The 21,229-nt window shown below is 44.4% G+C and overlaps 1 protein-coding gene across 1 annotated transcript; it reads right to left on the reverse strand.

The window, feature by feature from the left end:
• Positions 1 to 5,181: 5,181 nt before the first annotated feature.
• Positions 5,182 to 9,084, reverse strand: LOC143350570 (uncharacterized). Its single transcript, XM_076782646.1, has 4 exons — positions 8,890 to 9,084; positions 6,692 to 8,791; positions 6,115 to 6,307; positions 5,182 to 5,240 (listed from the first exon to the last, which is right to left on the reverse strand). The coding sequence occupies exons 1-4, from the start codon at positions 9,082 to 9,084 to the stop codon at positions 5,182 to 5,184; spliced, it is 2,547 nt and encodes an 848-aa protein (XP_076638761.1).
• Positions 9,085 to 21,229: the final 12,145 nt, after the last annotated feature.

Genomic DNA, 21,229 nt, shown 5'->3' on the forward strand with positions numbered 1-21,229 from the left:
CAGGATTGGATGTCGTAGTAATGTGGTACCACACGGAGGCAGTCAATTGAACCTGGTTGTGATAAATATTTTAGAGGATAACGACGGTTATGTCTGGGTTAGTTCTGGTATTTGCAACCATCAGGCTGATACTTTCGCATTTTTCGCATACCTGTTGGTCAGATCCTGGGTTTTTCTGGATTGGATCACGTAGTAATGTGGTACCACACCGAAACAGTCAATTAAACCTCGTTGTGATTAATATTTTAGAGGATAACGCCGGTTGTGTCTGGGTTAGTTCTGGTATTTGCAATCATCAGGCTAATACTTTCGCATTTTGCGGATACTTGTTGGTCAGATCCTGTGTTTTTCTGGTTTGGATCACGTAGTATTGTGGTACCACACGAAAACAGTCAATTAAACCTGGTTGTGATAAATATTTTAGAGGATAACGCCGGTTATGTCTGGGTTAGTTCTGGTATTTGCAACCATCAGGCTCATACTTTCGCATTTTTCGCATACCTGTTGGTCATATCCCGGGTATTTTCTGGTTTGGATGTCGTAGTAACGTGGTGCCACACCGAAACAGTCAATTAAACCTGGTTGTGATAAATATTTTAGAGGATAACGCCTGTTATGTCTGGGTTAGTTCTGGTATTTGCAATCATTAGGCTTATACTTTCGCATTTTGAGAATACTTGTTGGTCAGATCCTGTGTTTTTCTGGTTTGGATCACGTAGTATTGTGGTACCACACGGAAACAGTCAATTAAACCTGGTTGTGATAAATATTTTAGATGATAACGCCGGTTATGTCTGGGTTAGTTCTGGTATTTGCAATCATCAGGCTCATACATTCGCATTTTTCGCATACTTGTTGGACATATCCTGGGTATTTTCTGGATTGGAGGTCGTAGTAATGTGGTGCCACACCGAAACAGTCAATTAAGCCTGGTTGTGATTAATATTTTAGATGATAACGTCGGTTATGTCTGGGTTAGTTCTGGTATTTGCAATCATCAGGCTCATACTTTTGCATATTTCGCATAGTTGTTGGTCAGATCCTGGGTTTTTTCAGTTTTGGATCACGTAGTAATGTGGTACCACACCGAAACAGTCAATTAAACCTGGTTGTGGTAAATATTTTAGATGATAACGCCGATTTTGTCTGGGTTAGTCCTGGTGTTAAAAAGCTGATGCTTTTAACGACGAAGTCCGGATAGAGGGATCGGATTTTTATTGTGGGAAGTGAGTTGGGAATTTAAGATTTTCTTTTTCAAAAAAACTGTTTATTATAAAAAATAAAAATAAAATAAACAATCAGAAATAACGAAAATCCTTATTAAATTGTTTTCAACGATTTCCTGGTCGGAACCGACACGTTGAAGTAGGCCAAGGTTCTGTGAACAGAAAAACACGGCAATGTGTTAGACACGTAAACACGTTACACGTATATTCGCCGCGTGTGTGTCCTCACGCTCCTGGCTTCGATATTCGAATGTATAAGAGCGGAGAATTTCGCTCGCTCGTAATATACGAGCTCGCAAGTGGACTGTATTTAATATCTGGCGTGAAAAGAATTAAATTTCCTTTCGACGCCGAACTGAGTCGATTGTCTAGTGGACGGGGATGCAAGTGGAGGTTGTAAGGCTCCAAATGCACTGATCCCGTGAGTATGCCCACGGAGTCTGTGCGTCGAGTCGCACTGCAGTACAACGGCACGACCGTCGATCTGCGGCTTCTCTTTAACGTTCCAACAGATGACTTGTTGGTCGAGAATTGTACTGCGAAGCCCGACAGCACGTGGTTCACTGCACGAATGCACCACTCGATGTGATTCGTGACAGTATTTGAACTACGTGGGGGCCTGACCCGCGACTCCTTGACCTCTCCGCACAGGTGCTCCTCTAAGCGTTACACCGGCGGGGTCTGTAGAGGGAAGGAATCGAAGACCGAAAATCAAGCGTCCGAAGTGGACGCTGACCTGACTCCAGTGAGCCCACCTCGAGGTTCACCACGTAGGTGCCTCCCTTCGGTGTCTCCTAAGCCGAACGACAATCACAGAGAAGTTTGAACGGTATTCGCCCACTTCTCTGTGTTTCAAACGTTTATACGCTTGAAACGACAAAATAATACTGCACGAGGGGGGTCGAGCACCTTATTGGTGTATTCCCGAGCCCTCCAAACTAGACAGAAAATAGAAATTGAGCTTGTTTGGGACTTTCCCGAACGAAACTCCTGAATGCTTTTATTCGAGTCGAGAGTCGACTCGTTTGATAAGCAAAGACTAAAATTAATGAGTGCTAGTTTGAGTTTTAATGAATTCTCAGTTGTGCGAGGTCAATCAGAGGTCCCGCACCAGACTGAACATCGACTCGTTGCACCCTTTATTGGTTAATTGTCTGCTAGCTTTATCTCGAGAATTTCACTCTCGAGATTCGCTCGAAATCTGTTCGGACACGATCGGGAGCCGATGTGCCTTCTTCAGAAGTCGTTGTGAGACTGTACGGATTGACAGCCGAAGACGTCGCCGTGGTACTCTAATTAATCGTTCCGCGGCGCTGTCTAAATTTTCGGCAGTCTATCTTTGTCTAATTATTTGCGCGCTACTCTCTCACGATACTGACGTCATCAACACCGTTGGCACACTCGAATCGAAGGTAATGAGCCGTTACCGATGGCAGAAAAACTAGTAATACACGCGTTTTTCTATCACTGCTTCCTATACAAATCCTATTAGAGATAATCTCCTTCGAATTGTACGTTAACAGGATTAACGGTAATTGCGGCCGAGAATAATCGCTCGGCATTATACAATCTTTAAACATACCGCCCCCCTTGCACGGCCCGTGCAATAAATAAGGGAGCGATTTTACCGTAAGGCCGCGACACGAGTGAGAGTAGGCGTATAGACAGTAAGGAAAATATGTAAATTACTTACATTTTTTGGAGGGTCCGGCGGAGTTCTTTCCCTGCAGCATCTGCAGGGAAGCTAGTATAGCCTGAATGGCAGCCTTCGGCAAGGCGTCGTCGTTAGGCGGTCCCCGCCTAGTGTTGCCAGGCCGTTTCCTCCGTCTTTCCTTTCTTGTCTCCGTTTTCCCTTTTTTCCACATTGGTTGTTCCGGTTGGTTTTCCGGTGTCTTAGCCTTCCGCTTACGGGCTCCCTTCTTTGTCGGCGGGACCGCCGGTAAAGCGGGTGGCTGTTGTGCGGTGGCGGGTTGGTTGGCCTCCACTTTGGGGGCTGCATCCTCGCGGAAGAGGCACGATCTCAGCTCTCCATCCTTGGCCCATTTCAGCACGTAGCGCCCACCCGGAACTGGGCATTTATATCGGCGCGTCGTATACGGAATGTGCGCCGGATCCGATATCGTTTGGCGTCCCACCGGGAATATCAGCGCGGGGGTCACTCCCTCGCTGGTTGAGGGTTTCGGTGGTTCCTCCACCCCCTCTTGTTTTTCCGAGGGAGCCTCGGCCAAACCTCCCAACTGCAGTATCCGTTCAAACGCGATATCAAAGCCGGGTGACGAAATCGCGGTTTCCGGTGAGGCTGGTACGCTGTTAGCGGAACTATTTACTGACTCGCTCGCCATGGTAGCTAATTAATAACTGATCCTATTTGGCGAGAAATCGTTCAAATTTTGATTCAGGGCGTTCGCGTATGCGAAGTGCCCCCTTCCCTTAGCGCTAACGAGATTGGAGGATATTACCCCCTACTCTTCGATTTCGCACAGGAGTCCAGTGGCCGGTGAGAATCAACCGTTCTCACCTTCCAAAATCCTTGCCTTTTCGAACTTGAACGGGTTTGTTTAGATCACCTGCGCGGCTTCGGGAACCGTCGCCGAAGGTGACTCAAACAAAGACTCAGCCACAGGCAGCGTACACAATCGCGTAATTGGTCGCGTATATGTGGATTTGGCTGTGCGTACTTTAACTACACGTACATGCCCATCCTTTCCCGGAAATACTTCCTCTATTCTTCCCATTTCCCACTGATTCGGGGGAAGGAGAGGATTCTGCACTAAAACAAGATCATTCTTTTTTAGGCGTGTATTTTCCGTCTGCCATTTCTAGCGGTTCTGGAGGTGCATGAGATAATCTCTTGTCCAATGCCTCCAGAGCTGCTCGTGGAATTTTTGCATAGTTCTCCATCTTGTCAGATGCGAAATATTAACATTTTCCACGGATTCCATTGGGGGTGCCATCATGGGCCCTCCAATTAGGAAGTGTGCCGGTGTGAGCGGCGCATAATCATCAGGGCTATCACTCAGAGCGGCAATCGGTCGCGAGTTTAAACTGGCTTCGATTTTACAGAGTAACGTCTGTAATTCCTCGCTCGTGGGAGTGAATTCTCCTATGATGCGCTTTAAATGATGCTTCACAGATTTGACTCCGGCTTCCTGCATCCCACCGAAATGGGGGGCACTGGGTGGGTTAAACTGCCACCGAATGCCCTTTTCGCCGCATTGGTTTTGCATTTCCGGCGTTTTACACACCTTATTGAAATGTTTTCTCAATTCACGATCTGCACCGACGAAGTTTGTTCCATTGTCACTGCGTATGCAAGACGGGATTCCTCGTCGGGCCATGAACCGATCCAATGCAGCCAAAAATGCACTCGTCGTGTAATCATGGACGAGTTCAATATGTATGGCCCTTGTAGCGAAGCAGACGAAAACTGCGATATACGCTTTATGAGCTGTTCTTCCTCGGCCCGCGGAGTCGCGGACTTTATACGGTCCCGCATAATCGACTCCGCAGTTTAAAAAAGCCCTTGCTGCACGGCTGCGTTCTGGGGTCAAATCCTGCATGATTTGCGTGGAGGTTTGTGCCCTCCATCTTACGCATTTCATACATTGATGGATGACCTTGCGAGCCGTGGTTCGGCAACCGAGGATCCAAAATTGTTGCTTTACCATGGATATCGTCAGCTGCAAGCCCCCGTGCAACGTATTTACGTGGCACTGCCGAATTATCATGGTAGACACATGGTGTTTTGGCAGAATTATGGGGTGCTTCGCTTCCCATGCCAGCGTCGCATTCTCCAGTCGTCCACCGACCCTCAAAACGTCATTCGTGTCGAGGAAAGGGTTCAGACTTTTTAACGGAGATTTTGCGGGAATTTCCCTGTGTTTTTTTAAACACTGGTACTCGCCCGCAAAATGCGTTCGCTGGATGTAGCGGACGATTCTTTCCTTGGCCAGCTTCAATTCTGATGCTTCGACAACGTTGGCATCGAACGACCTTCGCTCACCTTGCATCGGTCTACGTAATCGGAGACAATATGCAGTCACGCGAAGTAGCTTACTCCAGGTTGAGAATCGGAATACAAATTCCCATTCCTTGTCTGGAGTTGCAACGTGGGCGTGCGGAATGCGCTTGCCCTCGGTCGTATCGATGGAATCAGGCGTTTTCGGCCAATTTTCCTCTCGTTGTCTTAACCATGCTGGACCAGAAATCCACAGCTTCGATTGAATGAGCTCCTCCGCTTCGACACCGCGCGAATTCAAATCCGCGGGATTGTAGCGGGTGGGAACATGTCTCCATTCAGCTTTCGGAAGCAAGGTCTGGATTTTCGCGACTCGGTTGGCTATCACAACCTTCCAAGTCGAAGCATGTTTTTTCAACCAAGCTAGTGCAATGGTGGAATCTGACCAACGGATTATACGGTCAATTTTTATGGACAATGACCGTTCCACGTGCACTGCGAGCTCGGTAAGCAGTACGGCTCCGTTCAATTCGAGAATCAGAATTGACTGCGTTTTAATCGGAGCCACCCTCGTTTTTGCCATGATCAAGGTTGTGAAAATTTCCTCGGTCATGGTCGTCACGCGTAAATACGTGACGGCCGAGTACGCTCCGAGTGAAGCATCGCAGAATCCGTGTAATTCCACCGAAACTGCATCTGCTCCGTAACGGATCCATCTGGGAAATTTTACTTTTTCCAAACTGCTCCAATCCTCGCAAAACGTGTTCCACGTTTTTAGCGTATTCGCGGAGACATGATCGTCCCACTGGATTTTTTCCAGCCATTGGGACTGCATCAAAATCTTCGCGCGAATTACGACTGGTGATAACCAGCCGAGCGGATCGTATAGTTTGGCTATTTCAGAAAACAAAGTTCGCTTTGTAATCGGACCTGCAGCCGGTTGGAACCGTTGCAGGTTGAAATAGAAATAATCTCCCGATGGTATCCATCGCAATCCAAGCACCTTGAGTTCGGAATCATCGAACAAGGTGAGGTCGACAGCGTGGGAGTGAGAGCTTTGTGGGATGTTTCGTAGTAATTTCTGCGAGTTACCAGCCCACTTTCTCAATTTAAACCCGCCGCCCTGTAGGAGTTCGCAAACTTGAATACGAATTTTTTCCAACAAGGACGTGTCGGGTGCCCCCATAAATACGTCATCAACGTATATATCTTTCTCGAGTATCGGAGCGGCGAGAGGAAATCTGTCACCGTCCCGTTTTTTCAACTCGAGCAGAGTACGCATCGATAAATACGGAGCACACGCCGTTCCGTACGTAACGGTGTTCAACTCGAATGCTTTAAGCACTTCGGTTTCGGGTGTGCGCCATAAGATGCACTGAAAACGACGATCCTGCGGGGCGACGAGAATTTGCCGAAACATTTTCTCGATATCGGCCACCAGCACGTATTCGTACAGCCTCCATCTCGTCAAAACAGACGTGATGTCGTTCTGCAGTTTCGGACCTACGTGTAGGATGTCGTTCAGGGATTGTCCGCCCACCGTACGGCTGGTCGCGTTAAACACGACTCGCAGTTTGGTGGTTGCACTCTCCGTTCGGATAACCGCTCGATGCGGAATGTAGAGTCTGGATTTTTCAGAGGGCTCTATACGAGTCATGTGTTCCAACGACTCATACTCCGCGAGAAATTCTTCATATTCTCGTGCGAGGGTCTGATCCTTGTCCAATTTCCTTCTCATCCTGGTCAACGCGGAGAGAGCGATATGGAGTGAATCTCCCAGCGCTTCTTCCGGTTTCGGATGGTTAAACGGCAATCGGACAATAAACCGTCCCGTTGCATCCCGTGCGACAGTCTTTTGGAAATGAGTTTCACACTCTTCCTCAGCTTTTGTAAGCACTGAGGTCGAGGGAATTTCTTCAATTTCCCAGAACCGTCGAATCGCGTAATCCAGCGATTCAAGTACGTTGCAATGCAACGTTCGCACGTGACACCGGGCCTTGCTTGCTGCATTTATTGGTCCGGATAATATCCAGCCGAATGCAGTTTCTTGTGCAATTGGCCCTTCGGGCGCTATTCGTCGGAATCCCGATCGAATAACTTGGGCGTACAGATCCGCGCCGATCAAAACTTCAATGTTTTGTCCGGACGCGGGTTCGGGGTCTGCGAGCATAAGGTTTCGTAACGCGTCGTTATTGAACACGTTTACACACGGCGAGGCATAGTTCGTGATTTTTGACACGACGTATGCTCTGGCCGAAACCATCGGGGTAACCCCGTTAGCCGCTCCCAGATTTAACCCTACACTGTACTTAATTTGTTGGGTTCGACCACCCCCCAAGCCCGATACCGTGGCTGAGGTTTTCCTCCTCGGGAGGTTGAGGTCATTCCTCAATCTCGCCGAGATGAAGGATGTCTCGGACCCTTGATCCAACAGCGCGCGAGTTAAACGCGACGCGCCGTTTTCTCCGTACACTCGTACGATCGCGGTAGCTAACAGCACCGGCCTCGGTACGTCTGTACTCGCAGTACAGTGTGACGTAGTAGCCCGTGACGTCGTTGCTTGCGTCGTCGAGGTATCGGCGGCTCTCGCCTTAGCCGTACGGCGCTGTGGAGGGGCGTTATCCCGCCGCTCCTCACGCTTGCCGTTCGAAAATTTCGTTTTCGGCTTTTGGCTAGGGGCCTCTCTTTCGTATTGCTCGAAATGCAACAGGGCATGATGCCTGCCACTGCATCTCGAACAAACGTGTTGGCTCCGGCAACCCTTTGCGTCATGATCTAGGGCCAGACAGATTATACACCCTTGTCTGTCCCTTATGAGCTGGTACCGCACTCTTGTGGGAAAACTCTTAAATGCACCGCATTCGGTCAGTGCATGCGTTTGTCCGCAAATTATGCACTTCCGCTGCGCAGGGGGGGAGCCCATGACGACGTTATGACTCCGTACTCGTGGCTTATGTTCCTTTTTTGAGGCAGTTTTGCGGTTATGTTCGTCAATGACGGTCATAGCGCGTGCTTCCTGGTCAAGGAATCTCAGGATCTCCTCAATCAACGGATATTCCGTTGGCATCTTGAGGGATCGTTCCCATTCCCCTTGCAACGTAGCGTCAAATTGACTTGCTACGACGTGTGTTAGCAGCCAGCTAAGCTGCTCTTCCACAGTTCCTTTTTTAGCAAGTATAGCGAGTGCTTGCCGAAAGCCAATGGTGACCTGCTGAACACTCGCCAGGTCGCCTTTTCGGATTTTTGATAGTCTCAGTATCTGATCAAGAATCTTGATCAGCACCAAGCGTGGGAGCCCGAATTCTGTTTTCAGGGTCGTCCACGCCACTGAGAAATTTTTATCCGTTATCGCAAGCGATGCGATAGCGGCTGCGGCTCTCCCGGTTATACAGGTGTTCAGGTATTGTAACCTCTGTACATCCGTTAAAGTGGGGTTGTTGATTACTCCGGCGGTAAATAGATCTTCGAAATGGGAACATTTCGAAGAATCCCCGTCGAATTTCTCCAACCTCATCTTCGGGAGTTCGATCGGTATTGATTGCTGGATTTCTGGCATTACTGATCTTGGACCAGTCGTGATACGGGTTATTTCCGTAGACACATAAGCCTGAAAATCCAAAACTCGTTTTCAGTTTCCCCCATAAAATCCCGTTGGAACAGCTCGTAAGAGTGTCGTTCCCCAGGAGGGAGAAGCCTACACACGACCTTATACTGATCGTTCATCTGTTGCCACAGACTGTTTACATAATTGAGCCTTTCCTCCAGAATTTTTTCTGTGTACTTAGCTCGACCCATCTTTTTAAGGTTGATGGATGCCCTGTTTATCCGTTCCATCCCTCTGGTCAAATCCTCGAGGTGTGCCTCAAGGTCAGACCACTTGGGATCTTTAGTAACGGACATGGCTGTTGAAGGTTAAACACTTCGAAACAACCGTACACGGGAGAAACTCTCGTGTATTATGTCCAACACTTCCCTTTACCGATTACCTCAGTATCCGGCTCGAAGGACCTTATGTTAAAAAGCTGATGCTTTTAACGACGAAGTCCGGATAGAGGGATCGGATTTTTATTGTGGGAAGTGAGTTGGGAATTTAAGATTTTCTTTTTCAAAAAAACTGTTTATTATAAAAAATAAAAATAAAATAAACAATCAGAAATAACGAAAATCCTTATTAAATTGTTTTCAACGATTTCCTGGTCGGAACCGACACGTTGAGGTAGGCCAAGGTTCTGTAAACAGAAAAACACGGCAATGTGTTAGACACGTAAACACGTTACACGTATATTCGCCGCGTGTGTGTCCTCACGCTCCTGGCTTCGATATTCGAATGTATAGGAGCGGAGAATTTCGCTCGCTCGTAATATACGAGCTCGCAAGTGGACTGTATTTAATATCTGGCGTGAAAAGAATTAAATTTCCTTTCGACGCCGAACTGAGTCGATTGTCTAGTGGACGGGGATGCAAGTGGAGGTTGTAAGGCTCCAAATGCACTGATCCCGTGAGTATGCCCACGGAGTCTGTGCGTCGAGTCGCACTGCAGAACAACGGCACGACCGTCGATCTGCGGCTTCTCTTTAACGTTCCAACAGATGACTTGTTGGTCGAGAATTGTACTGCGAAGCCCGACAGCACGTGGTTCACTGCACGAATGCACTACTCGATGTGATTCGTGACAGTATTTGAACTACGTGGGGGCCTGACCCGCGACTCCTTGACCTCTCCACACAGGTGCTCCTCTAAGCGTTACACCGGCGGGGTCTGTAGAGGGAAGGAATCGAAGACCGAAAGTCAAGCGTCCGAAGTGGACGCTGACCTGACTCCAGTGAGCCCACCTCGAGGTTCACCACGTAGGTGCCTCCCTTCGGTGTCTCCTAAGCCGAACGACAATCACAGAGAAGTTTGAACGGTATTCGCCCACTTCTCCGTGTTTCAAACGTTTATTCGCTTGAAACGACAAAATAATACTGCACGAGGGGGGTCGAGCACCTTATTGGTGTATTCTCGAGCCCTCCAAACTAGACAGAAAATAGAAATTGAGCTTGTTTGGGACTTTCCCGAACGAAACTCCTGAATGCTTTTATTCGAGTCGAGGGTCGACTCGTTTGATAAGCAAAGACTAAAATTAATGAGTGCTAGTTTGAGTTTTAATGAATTCTCAGCTGTGCGAGGTCAATCAGAGGACCCGCACCAGACTGAACATCGACTCGATGCACCCCTTATTGGTTAATTGTCTGCTAGCTTTATCTCGAGAATTTCACTCTCGAGATTCGCTCGAAATCTGTTCGGACACGATCGGGAGCCGATGTGCCTTCTTCAGAAGTCGTTGTGAGACTGTACGGATTGACAGCCGAAGACGTCGCCGTGGTACTCTAATTAATCGTTCCGCGGCGCTGTCTAAATTTTCGGCAGTCTATCTTTGTCTAATTATTTGCACGCTACTCTCTCACGATACTGACGTCATCAACACCGTTGGCACACTCGAATCGAAGGTAATGAGGCGTTACCGATGGCAGAAAAACTAGTAATACACGCGATTTTCTATCACTGCTTCCTATACAAATCCTATTAGAGATAATCTCCTTCGAATTGTACGTTAACAGGATTAACGGTAATTGCGGCCGAGAATAATCGCTCGGCATTATACAATCTTTAAACACCTGGTATTTGCAATCATCAGGCTCATACTTTCGCATTTTTCGCATACTTGTTGGTCAGATCCTGGGCTCTTTCTGGTTTGGATAACGTAGTAATGTGGTACCATACCGAAACTGTCAATTAAACCTGGTTGTGATAAATACTTTAGATGATAACGCCGGTTTTGTCTCGGTTAGTTCTGGTATTTGGAATCATCAGGCTCATACTTTCGCATTTTTCGCATACTCGTTGGTCAGAACCTGGGTTTTTTCTGCTTTGGATGGCGTAGTAATGTGGTACCACACCGAAACAGTCCATTAAGCCTGATTGTGATAAATATTTTAGATCATAACGTCGGTTTTGTCTGGGTTAGTTCTGGTATTTGCAATCATCAGGCTCATACTTTCGCATTTTTCGCATACTTGTTGGTCAGATCCTGGGTTTTTTCTGGTTTGGATCGCGTCGTAATGTGGTACCACACCGAAACAGTCAATAAAACCTGGTTGTGATAAATATTTTAGATGATAACGCCGGTTATATCTGGGTTAGTTCTGGTATTTGCAATCATCAGGCTCATACTTTCGCATTTTTCGCATACTTGTAGGTCAGATCCTGGGTTTTTTCTGGTTTTGATCACGTAGTAATGTGGCACCACACCGAAACAGTCAATTAAACCTGGTTGTGATAAATATTTCAGATGATAACGCCGGTTAAGTCTGGGTTAGTTCTGGTATTTGCAATCATCAGGCTCATGCTTTCGCATTTTTCACATACTTGTTGGTCAGATCCTGGGTTTTTTCTGGTTTGGATGTCGTAGTAATGTGGTACCACACCGAAACAGTCAACTAAACCTGGTTGTGATAAATATTTTAGATGATAGCGCCCGTTATGTCTGGGTTAGTTCTGGTATTTGCAACCATCAGGCTCATACTTTCGCATTTTTCGCATACTTGTTGGTCAGATCCTGGGTTTTTTCTGGTTTGGATCACGTAGTAATGTGGTAACACACCGAAACAGTCAATTAAACCTGGTTGTGATAAATATTTTATATGATAACGCCGGTTATGTCTGGGTTATTTCTGGAATTTGCAATCATCAGGCTTATACTTTCGCATTTTGCGGATACTTGTTGGTCAGATCCTGTGTTTTTCTGGTTTGGATCACGTAGTAATGTGGTACCACACCGAAACAGTCAACTAAACCTGGTTGTGATAAATATTTTAGAGGATAACGCCGGTTATGTCTGGGTTAGTTCTGGTATTTGCAATCATCAGGCTCATACTTTCGCATTTTTCGCATACTTGTTGGTCAGATCCTGGGTTTTTTCTGTTTTGGATGTCGTAGTAATGTGGTACCACATCGAAACAGTCCAATGAGCCTGATTGTGATTAAGATTTTAGATGATAACGCCGGTTATGTCTGGGTTTGATCTGGTATTTGCAATCATCAGGCTCATACTTTCGCATTTTTCGCATACTTGTTGGTCAGATCCTGGGTTTTTTCTGGTTTGGATGCCGTAGTAATGTGTTACCACACCGAAACAGTCCACTAAGCCTGGTTGTAATTAATATTTTAGAGGATAACGCCGGTTATGTCTGGGTTAGTTCTGGTATTTGAAGTCATCAGGCTCATACTTTCGCATTTTGCGGATACTTGTTGGTCAGATCCTGTGTTTTTCTGGTTTGGATCACGTAGTATTGTGGTACCACACGAAAACAGTCAATTAAACCTGGTTGTGATTAATATTTTAGAGGATAACGCCGGCTACGTCTGGGTTAGTTCTGGTATTTGCAATCATCAGACTCATACTTTCGCATTTTTCGCATACTCGTTGGTCAGATCCTGGGTCTTTTCTGGTTTGCATCGCGTCGTAATGTGGTACCACACCGAAACAGTCAATAAAACCTGGTTGTGATTAATATTTTAGATGACAACGTCGGTTATGTCTGGGTTAGTTCTGGTATTTGCAATCATGAGGCTCATACATTCGCATTTTTCGCATACTTGTTGGTCAGATCCAGGGTTTTTTCTGGTTTGGATCGCGTCGTAATGTGGTACCACAAAGAAACAGTCAATTAAACCTGGTTGTGATAAATATATTAGATGATAACGCCGGTTATGTCTGGGCTAGTTCTGGTATTTGCAATCATCAGGCTCATACATTCGCATTTTTCGCATACTTGTTGGACATATCCTGGGTATTTTCTGGATTGGAGGTCGTAGTAATGTGGTGCCACACCGAAACAGTCAATTAAGCCTGTTTGTGATTAATATTTTAGATGATAACGTCGGTTATGTCTGGGTTAGTTCTGGTATTTGCAATCATCAGGCTCATACTTTCGCATTTTTCGCATACTTGTTGGTCAGATCCTGGGTTTTTTCAGGTTTGGATCACGTAGTAATGTGGTACCACACCGAAACAGTCAATTAAACCTGGTTGTGATTAATATTTTAGAGGATAACGCCGGTTATGTCTGGGTTAGTTCTGGTATTTGCAATCATTAGGCTTATACTTTCGCATTTTGAGAATACTTGTTGGTCAGATCCTGTGTTTTTCTGGTTTGGATCACGTAGCATTGTGGTACCACACGGAAACAGTCAATTAAACCTGGTTGTGATAAATATCTTAGATGATAACGCCGGTCATGTCTGGGTTAGTTCTGGTATTTGCAATCATCAGGCTCATACATTCGCATTTTTCGCATACTTGTTGGACATATCCTGGGTATTTTCTGGATTGGAGGTCGTAGTAATGTGGTGCCACACCGAAACAGTCAATTAAGCCTGGTTGTGATTAATATTTTAGATGATAACGTCGGTTATGTCTGGGTTAGTTCTGGTATTTGCAATCATCAGACTCATACTTTCGCATTTTTCGCATGCTTGTTGGTCAGATCCTGGGGTTTTTCAGTTTTGGATCACGTAGTAATGTGGTACCACACCGAAACAGTCAATTAAACCTGGTTGTGGTAAATATTTTAGATGATAACGCCGATTTTGTCTGGGTTAGTCCTGGTATTTGCAATCATCAGGCTCATACTTTCGCATTTTTCGCATACTTGTTGGTCAGATCCTGGGGTTTTTCTGGTTTGGATAACGTAGTAATGTGGTACCACACCGAAACTGTCAATTAAACCTGGTTGTGATAAATACTTTAGATGATAACGCCGGTTTTGTCTCGGTTAGTTCTGGTATTTGGAATCATCAGGCTCATACTTTCGCATTTTTCGCATACTTGTTGGTCAGAACCTGGGTTTTTTCTGCTTTGGATGGCGTAGTAATGTGGTACCACACCGAAACAGTCCATTAAGCATGATTGTGATAAATATTTTAGATGATAACGTCGGTTTTGTCTGGGTTAGTTCTGGTATTTGCAATCATCAGGCTCATACTTTCGCATTTTTCGCATACTTGTTGGTCAGATCCTGGGTTTTTTCTGGTTTGGATGTCGTAGTAATGTGGTACCACACCGAAACAGTCAACTAGACCTGGTTGTGATAAATATTTTAGATGATAGCGCCCGTTATGTCTGGGTTAGCTCTGGTATTTGCAATCATCAGGCTCATACTTTCGCATTTTTCGCATACTTGTTGGTCAGAACCTGGGTTTTTTCTGCTTTGGGTGGCGTAGTAATGTGGTACCACACCGAAACAGTCCATTAAGCCTGATTGTGATAAATATTTTAGATGATAACGTCGGTTTTGTCTGGGTTAGTTCTGGTATTTGCAATCATCAGGCTCATACTTTCGCATTTTTCGCATACTTGTTGGTCAGATCCTGGGTTTTTTCTGGTTTGGATGTCGTAGTAATGTGGTACCACACCGAAACAGTCAACTAAACCTGGTTGTGATAAATATTTTAGATGATAGCGCCCGTTATGTCTGGGTTAGCTCTGGTATTTGCAATCATCAGGCTCATACTTTCGCATTTTTCGCATACTTGTTGGTCAGATCCTGGGTTTTTTCTGGTTTGGATCACGTAGTAATGTGGTAACACACCGAAACAGACAATTAAACGTGGTTGTGATAAATATTTTAGATGATAACGCCGGTTATGTCTGGGTTATTTCTGGTATTTGCAATCATCAGGCTTATACTTTCGGATTTTTCGCATACTTGTTGGTCAGATCCTGGGTTTTTTCTGGTTTGGATCGCGTCGTAATGTGGTACCACACCGAAACAGTCAATAAAACCTGGTTTTGATAAATATTTTAGATGATAACGCCGGTTATATCTGGGTTAGTTCTGGTATTTGCAATCATCAGGCTCATACTTTCGCATTTTTCGCATACTTGTAGGTCAGATCCTGGGTTTTTTCTGGTTTCGATCACGTAGTAATGTGGCACCACACCGAAACAGTCAATTAAACCTGGTTGTGATAAATATTTCAGATGATAACGCCGGTTAAGTCTGGGTTAGTTCTGGTATTTGCAATCATCAGGCTCATACATTCGCATTTTTCGCATACTTGTTGGACATATCCTGGGTATTTTCTGGATTGGAGGTCGTAGTAATGTGGTGCCACACCGAAACTGTCAATTAAACCTGGTTGTGATAAATACCTTAGATGATAACGCCGGTTTTGTCTCGGTTAGTTCTGGTATTTGGAATCATCAGGCTCATACTTTCGCATTTTTCGCATACTTGTTGGTCAGAACCTGGGTTTTTTCTGCTTTGGATGGCGTAGTAATGTGGTACCACACCGAAACAGTCCATTAAGCCTGATTGTGATAAATATTTTAGATGATAACGTCGGTTTTGTCTGGGTTAGTTCTGGTATTTGCAATCATCAGGCTCATACTTTCGCATTTTTCGCATACTTGTTGGTCAGATCCTGGGTTTTTTCTGGTTTGGATGTCGTAGTAATGTGGTACCACACCGAAACAGTCAACTAAACCTGGTTGTGATAAATATTTTAGATGATAGCGCCCGTTATGTCTGGGTTAGCTCTGGTATTTGCAATCATCAGGCTCATACTTTCGCATTTTTCGCATACTTGTTGGTCAGATCCTGGGTTTTTTCTGGTTTCGATCACGTAGTAATGTGGCACCACACCGAAACAGTCAATTAAACCTGGTTGTGATAAATATTTCAGATGATAACGCCGGTTAAGTCTGGGTTAGTTCTGGTATTTGCAATCATCAGGCTCATACATTCGCATTTTTCGCATACTTGTTGGACATATCCTGGGTATTTTCTGGATTGGAGGTCGTAGTAATGTGGTGCCACACCGAAACAGTCAATTAAGCCTGGTTGTGATTAATATTTTAGATGATAACGTCGGTTATGTCTGGGTTAGTTCTGGTATTTGCAATCATCAGACTCATACTTTCGCATTTTTCGCATGCTTGTTGGTCAGATCCTGGGGTTTTTCAGTTTTGGATCACGTAGTAATGTGGTACCACACCGAAACAGTCAATTAAACCTGGTTGTGGTAAATATTTTAGATGATAACGCCGATTTTGTCTGGGTTAGTCCTGGTATTTGCAATCATCAGACTCATACTTTCGCATTTTTCGCATACTTGTTGGTCAGATCCTGGGGTTTTTCTGGTTTGGATAACGTAGTAATGTGGTACCACACCGAAACTGTCAATTAAACCTGGTTGTGATAAATACTTTAGATGATAACGCCGGTTTTGTCTCGGTTAGTTCTGGTATTTGGAATCATCAGGCTCATACTTTCGCATTTTTCGCATACTTGTTGGTCAGAACCTGGGTTTTTTCTGCTTTGGATGGCGTAGTAATGTGGTACCACACCGAAACAGTCCATTAAGCCTGATTGTGATAAATATTTTAGATGATAACGTCGGTTTTGTCTGGGTTAGTTCTGGTATTTGCAATCATCGGGCTCATACTTTCGCATTTTTCGCATACTTGTTGGTCAGATCCTGGGTTTTTTCTGGTTTGGATGTCGTAGTAATGTGGTACCACACCGAAACAGTCAACTAAACCTGGTTGTGATAAATATTTTAGATGATAGCGCCCGTTATGTCAGGGTTAGCTCTGGTATTTGCAATCATCAGGCTCATACTTTCGCATTTTTCGCATACTTGTTGGTCAGATCCTGGGTTTTTTCTGGTTTGGATCACGTAGTAATGTGGTAACACACCGAAACAGACAATTAAACGTGGTTGTGATAAATATTTTAGATGATAACGCCGGTTATGTCTGGGTTATTTCTGGTATTTGCAATCATCAGGCTTATACTTTCGCATTTTTCGCATACTTGTTGGTCAGATCCTGGGTTTTTTCTGGTTTGGATCGCGTCGTAATGTGGTACCACACCGAAACTGTCAATTAAACCTGGTTGTGATAAATACTTTAGATGATAACGCCGGTTTTGTCTCGGTTAGTTCTGGTATTTGGAATCATCAGGCTCATACTTTCGCATTTTTCGCATACTTGTTGGTCAGATCCTGGGTTTTTTCTGGTTTGGATGCCGTAGTAATGTGTTACCACACCGAAACAGTCCACTAAGCCTGGTTGTAATTAATATTTTAGAGGATAATGCCGGTTATGTCTGGGTTAGTTCTGGTATTTGAAGTCATCAGGCTCATACTTTCGCATTTCGCGGATACTTGTTGGTCAGATCCTGTGTTTTTCTGGTTTGGATCACGTAGTATTGTGGTACCACACGGAAACAGTCAATTAAACCTGGTTGTGATAAATATTTTACAGGATAACGCCGGTTATGTCTGGGTTAGTTCTGGTATTTGCAATCATCAGGCTCATACTTTCGCATTTTTCGCATACTTGTTGGTCAGATCCTGGGTTTTTTCAGGTTTGGATCACGTAGTAATGTGGTACCACACCGAAACAGTCAATTAAACCTGGTTGTGATTAATATTTTAGAGGATAACGCCGGTTATGTCTGGGTTAGTTCTGGTATTTGCAATCATTAGGCTTATACTTTCGCATTTTGAGAATACTTGTTGGACAGATCCTGTGTTTTTCTGGTTTGGATCACGTAGTATTGGGGTACCACACGGAAACAGTCAATTAAACCTGGTTGTGATAAATATCTTAGATGATAACGCCGGTTATGTCTGGGTTAGTTCTGGTATTTGCAATCATCAGGCTCATACATTCGCATTTTTCGCATACTTGTTGGACATATCCTGGGTATTTTCTGGATTGGAGGTCGTAGTAATGTGGTGCCACACCGAAACAGTCAATTAAGCCTGGTTGTGATTAATATTTTAGATGATAACGTCGGTTATGTCTGGGTTAGTTCTGGTATTTGCAATCATCAGACTCATACTTTCGCATTTTTCGCATACTTGTTGGTCAGATCCTGGGGTTTTTCAGTTTTGGATCACGTAGTAATGTGGTACCACACCGAAACAGTCAATTAAACCTGGTTGTGCTAAATATTTTAGATGATAACGCCGATTTTGTCTGGGTTAGTCCTGGTATTTGCAATCATCAGGCTCATACTTTCGCATTTTTCGCATACTTGTTGGTCAGATCCTGGGGTTTTTCTGGTTTGGATAACGTAGTAATGTGGTACCACACCGAAACTGTCAATTAAACCTGGTTGTGATAAATACTTTAGATGATAACGCCGGTTTTGTCTCGGTTAGTTCTGGTATTTGGAATCATCAGGCTCATACTTTCGCATTTTTCGCATACTTGTTGGTCAGAACCTGGGTTTTTTCTGCTTTGGATGGCGTAGTAATGTGGTACCACACCGAAACAGTCCATTAAGCCTGATTGTGATAAATATTTTAGATGATAACGTCGGTTTTGTCTGGGTTAGTTCTGGTATTTGCAATCATCAGGCTCATACTTTCGCATTTTTCGCATACTTGTTGGTCAGATCCTGGGTTTTTTCTGGTTTGGATGTCGTAGTAATGTGGTACCACACCGAAACAGTCAACTAAACCTGGTTGTGATAAATATTTTAGATGATAGCGCCCGTTATGTCTGGGTTAGCTCTGGTATTTGCAATCATCAGGCTCATACTTTCGCATTTTTCGCATACTTGTTGGTCAGATCCTGGGTTTTTTCTGGTTTGGATCACGTAGTAATGTGGTAACACACCGAAACAGTCAATTAAACGTGGTTGTGATAAATATGTTAGATGATAACGCCGGTTATGTCTGGGTTATTTCTGGTATTTGCAATCATCAGGCTTATACTTTCGCATTTTTCGCATACTTGTTGGTCAGATCCTGGGTTTTTTCTGGTTTGGATGTCGTAGTAATGTGGTACCACACCGGAAATGTCCATTAAGCCTGGTTGTGATTAATATTTTAGAGGATAACGCCGGTTATGTCTGGGCTAGTTCTGGTATTTGCAATCATCCGGCTCATACTTTCGCATTTTTCGCGTACTTGTTGGTCAGATCCTGGGTTTTTTCTGGTTTGGATCGCGTCGTAATGTGGTACCACACCGAAACAGTCAATAAAACCTGGTTGTGATAAATATTTTAGATGATAACGCCGGTTATGTCTGGGTTAGTTCTGGTATTTGCAATCATCAGGCTCATACTTTCGCATTTTTCACATACTTGTTGGTCAGATCCTGGGTATTTTCTGGTTTGGATGTCGTAGTAATGTGGTACCACACCGAAACAGTCAACTAAACGTGGTTGTGATAAATATTTTAGATGATAGCGCCCGTTATGTCTGGGTTAGTTCTGGTATTTGCAACCATCAGGCTCATACTTTCGCATTTTTCGCATACTTGTTGGTCAGATCCTGGGTTTTTACTGGTTTGGATCACGTAGTAATGTGGTACCACTCCGGAACAGTCAACTAAACCTGGTTGTGATAAATATTTTAGAGGATAACGCCGGTTATGTCTGGGTTAGTTCTGGTATTTGCAATCATCAGGCTCATACATTCGCATTTTTCGCATACTTGTTGGTCAGATACTGGGTGTTTCTGGATTGGATCACGTAGTAATGTGGTACCACACCGAAACAGTCAACTAAACCTGGTTGTGATAAATATTTTAGAGGATAACGCCGGTTATGTCTGGGTTAGTTCTGGTATTTGCAATCATCAGGCTCATACTTTCGCATTTTTCGCATACTTGCTGGACAGATCCTGGGATTTTCCTGTTTTGGATGTCGTAGTAATGTGGTACCACATCGAAACAGTCCATTGAGCCTGATTGTGATTAAGATTTTAGATGATAACGCCGGTTATGTCTGGGTTTGTTCTGGTATTTCGCAATCATCAGGCTCATACTTTCGCATTTTTCGCATACTTGTTGGTCAGATCCTGTGTTTTTTCTGGTCTGCATGTCGTAGTAATGTGGTACCACACCGAAACTGTCCAATAAGCCTGGTTTTGATAAATATTTTACATGATAACGCCGGGTATGTCTGGGTTAGTTCTGGTATTTGCAATCATCAGGCTCATACTTTCGCATTTTTCGCATACTTGTTGGTCAGATACTGGGTGTTTCTGGATTGGATCACGTAGTAATGTGGTACCACTCCGAAACAGTCAATTAACCCTGGTTGTGATAAATATTTTAGATGATAACGCCGGTTATGTCTGGGTTAGTTCTGGTATTTGCTATCATCAGGCTCATACTTTCGCATTTTTCGCATACTTGTTGGTCAGATCCTGGGTTTTTCTGGATTGGATCACGTAGTAATGTGGTACCACACCGAAACAGTCAATTAAACCTGGTTGTGATTAATATTTTAGAGGATAACGCCGGTTATGTCTGGGTTAGTTCTGGTATTTGCAATCATTAGGCTTATACTTTCGCATTTTGAGAATACTTGTTGGTCAGATCCTGTGTTTTTCTGGTTTGGATCACGTAGTATTGTGGTACCACACGGAAACAGTCAATTAAACCTGGTTGTGATAAATATCTTAGATGATAATGCCGGTTATGTCTGGGTTAGTTCTGGTATTTGCAATCATCAGGCTCATACATTCGCATTTTTCGCATACTTGTTGGACATATCCTGGGTATTTTCTGGATTGGGGGTCGTAGTAATGTGGTGCCACACCGAAACAGTCAATTAAGCCTGGTTGTGATTAATATTTTAGATGATAACGTCGGTTATGTCTGGGTTAGTTCTGGTATTTGCAATCATCAGACTCATACTTTCGCATTTTTCGCATGCTTGTTGGTCAGATCCTGGGGTTTTTCAGTTTTGGATCACGTAGTAATGTGGTACCACACCGAAACAGTCAATTAAACCTGGTTGTGGTCAATATTTTAGATGATAACGCCGATTTTGTCTGGGTTAGTCCTGGTATTTGCAATCATCAGGCTCATACTTTCGCATTTTTCGCATACTTGTTGGTCAGATCCTGGGGTTTTTCTGGTTTGGATAACGTAGTAATGTGGTACCACACCGAAACTGTCAATTAAACCTGGTTGTGATAAATACTTTAGATGATAACGCCGGTTTTGTCTCGGTTAGTTCTGGTATTTGGA

This window comes from Colletes latitarsis, unplaced genomic scaffold, assembly GCF_051014445.1.
Source record: "Colletes latitarsis isolate SP2378_abdomen unplaced genomic scaffold, iyColLati1 scaffold0002, whole genome shotgun sequence".
NCBI classification, from domain to species: Eukaryota; Metazoa; Arthropoda; class Insecta; order Hymenoptera; family Colletidae; genus Colletes; species Colletes latitarsis.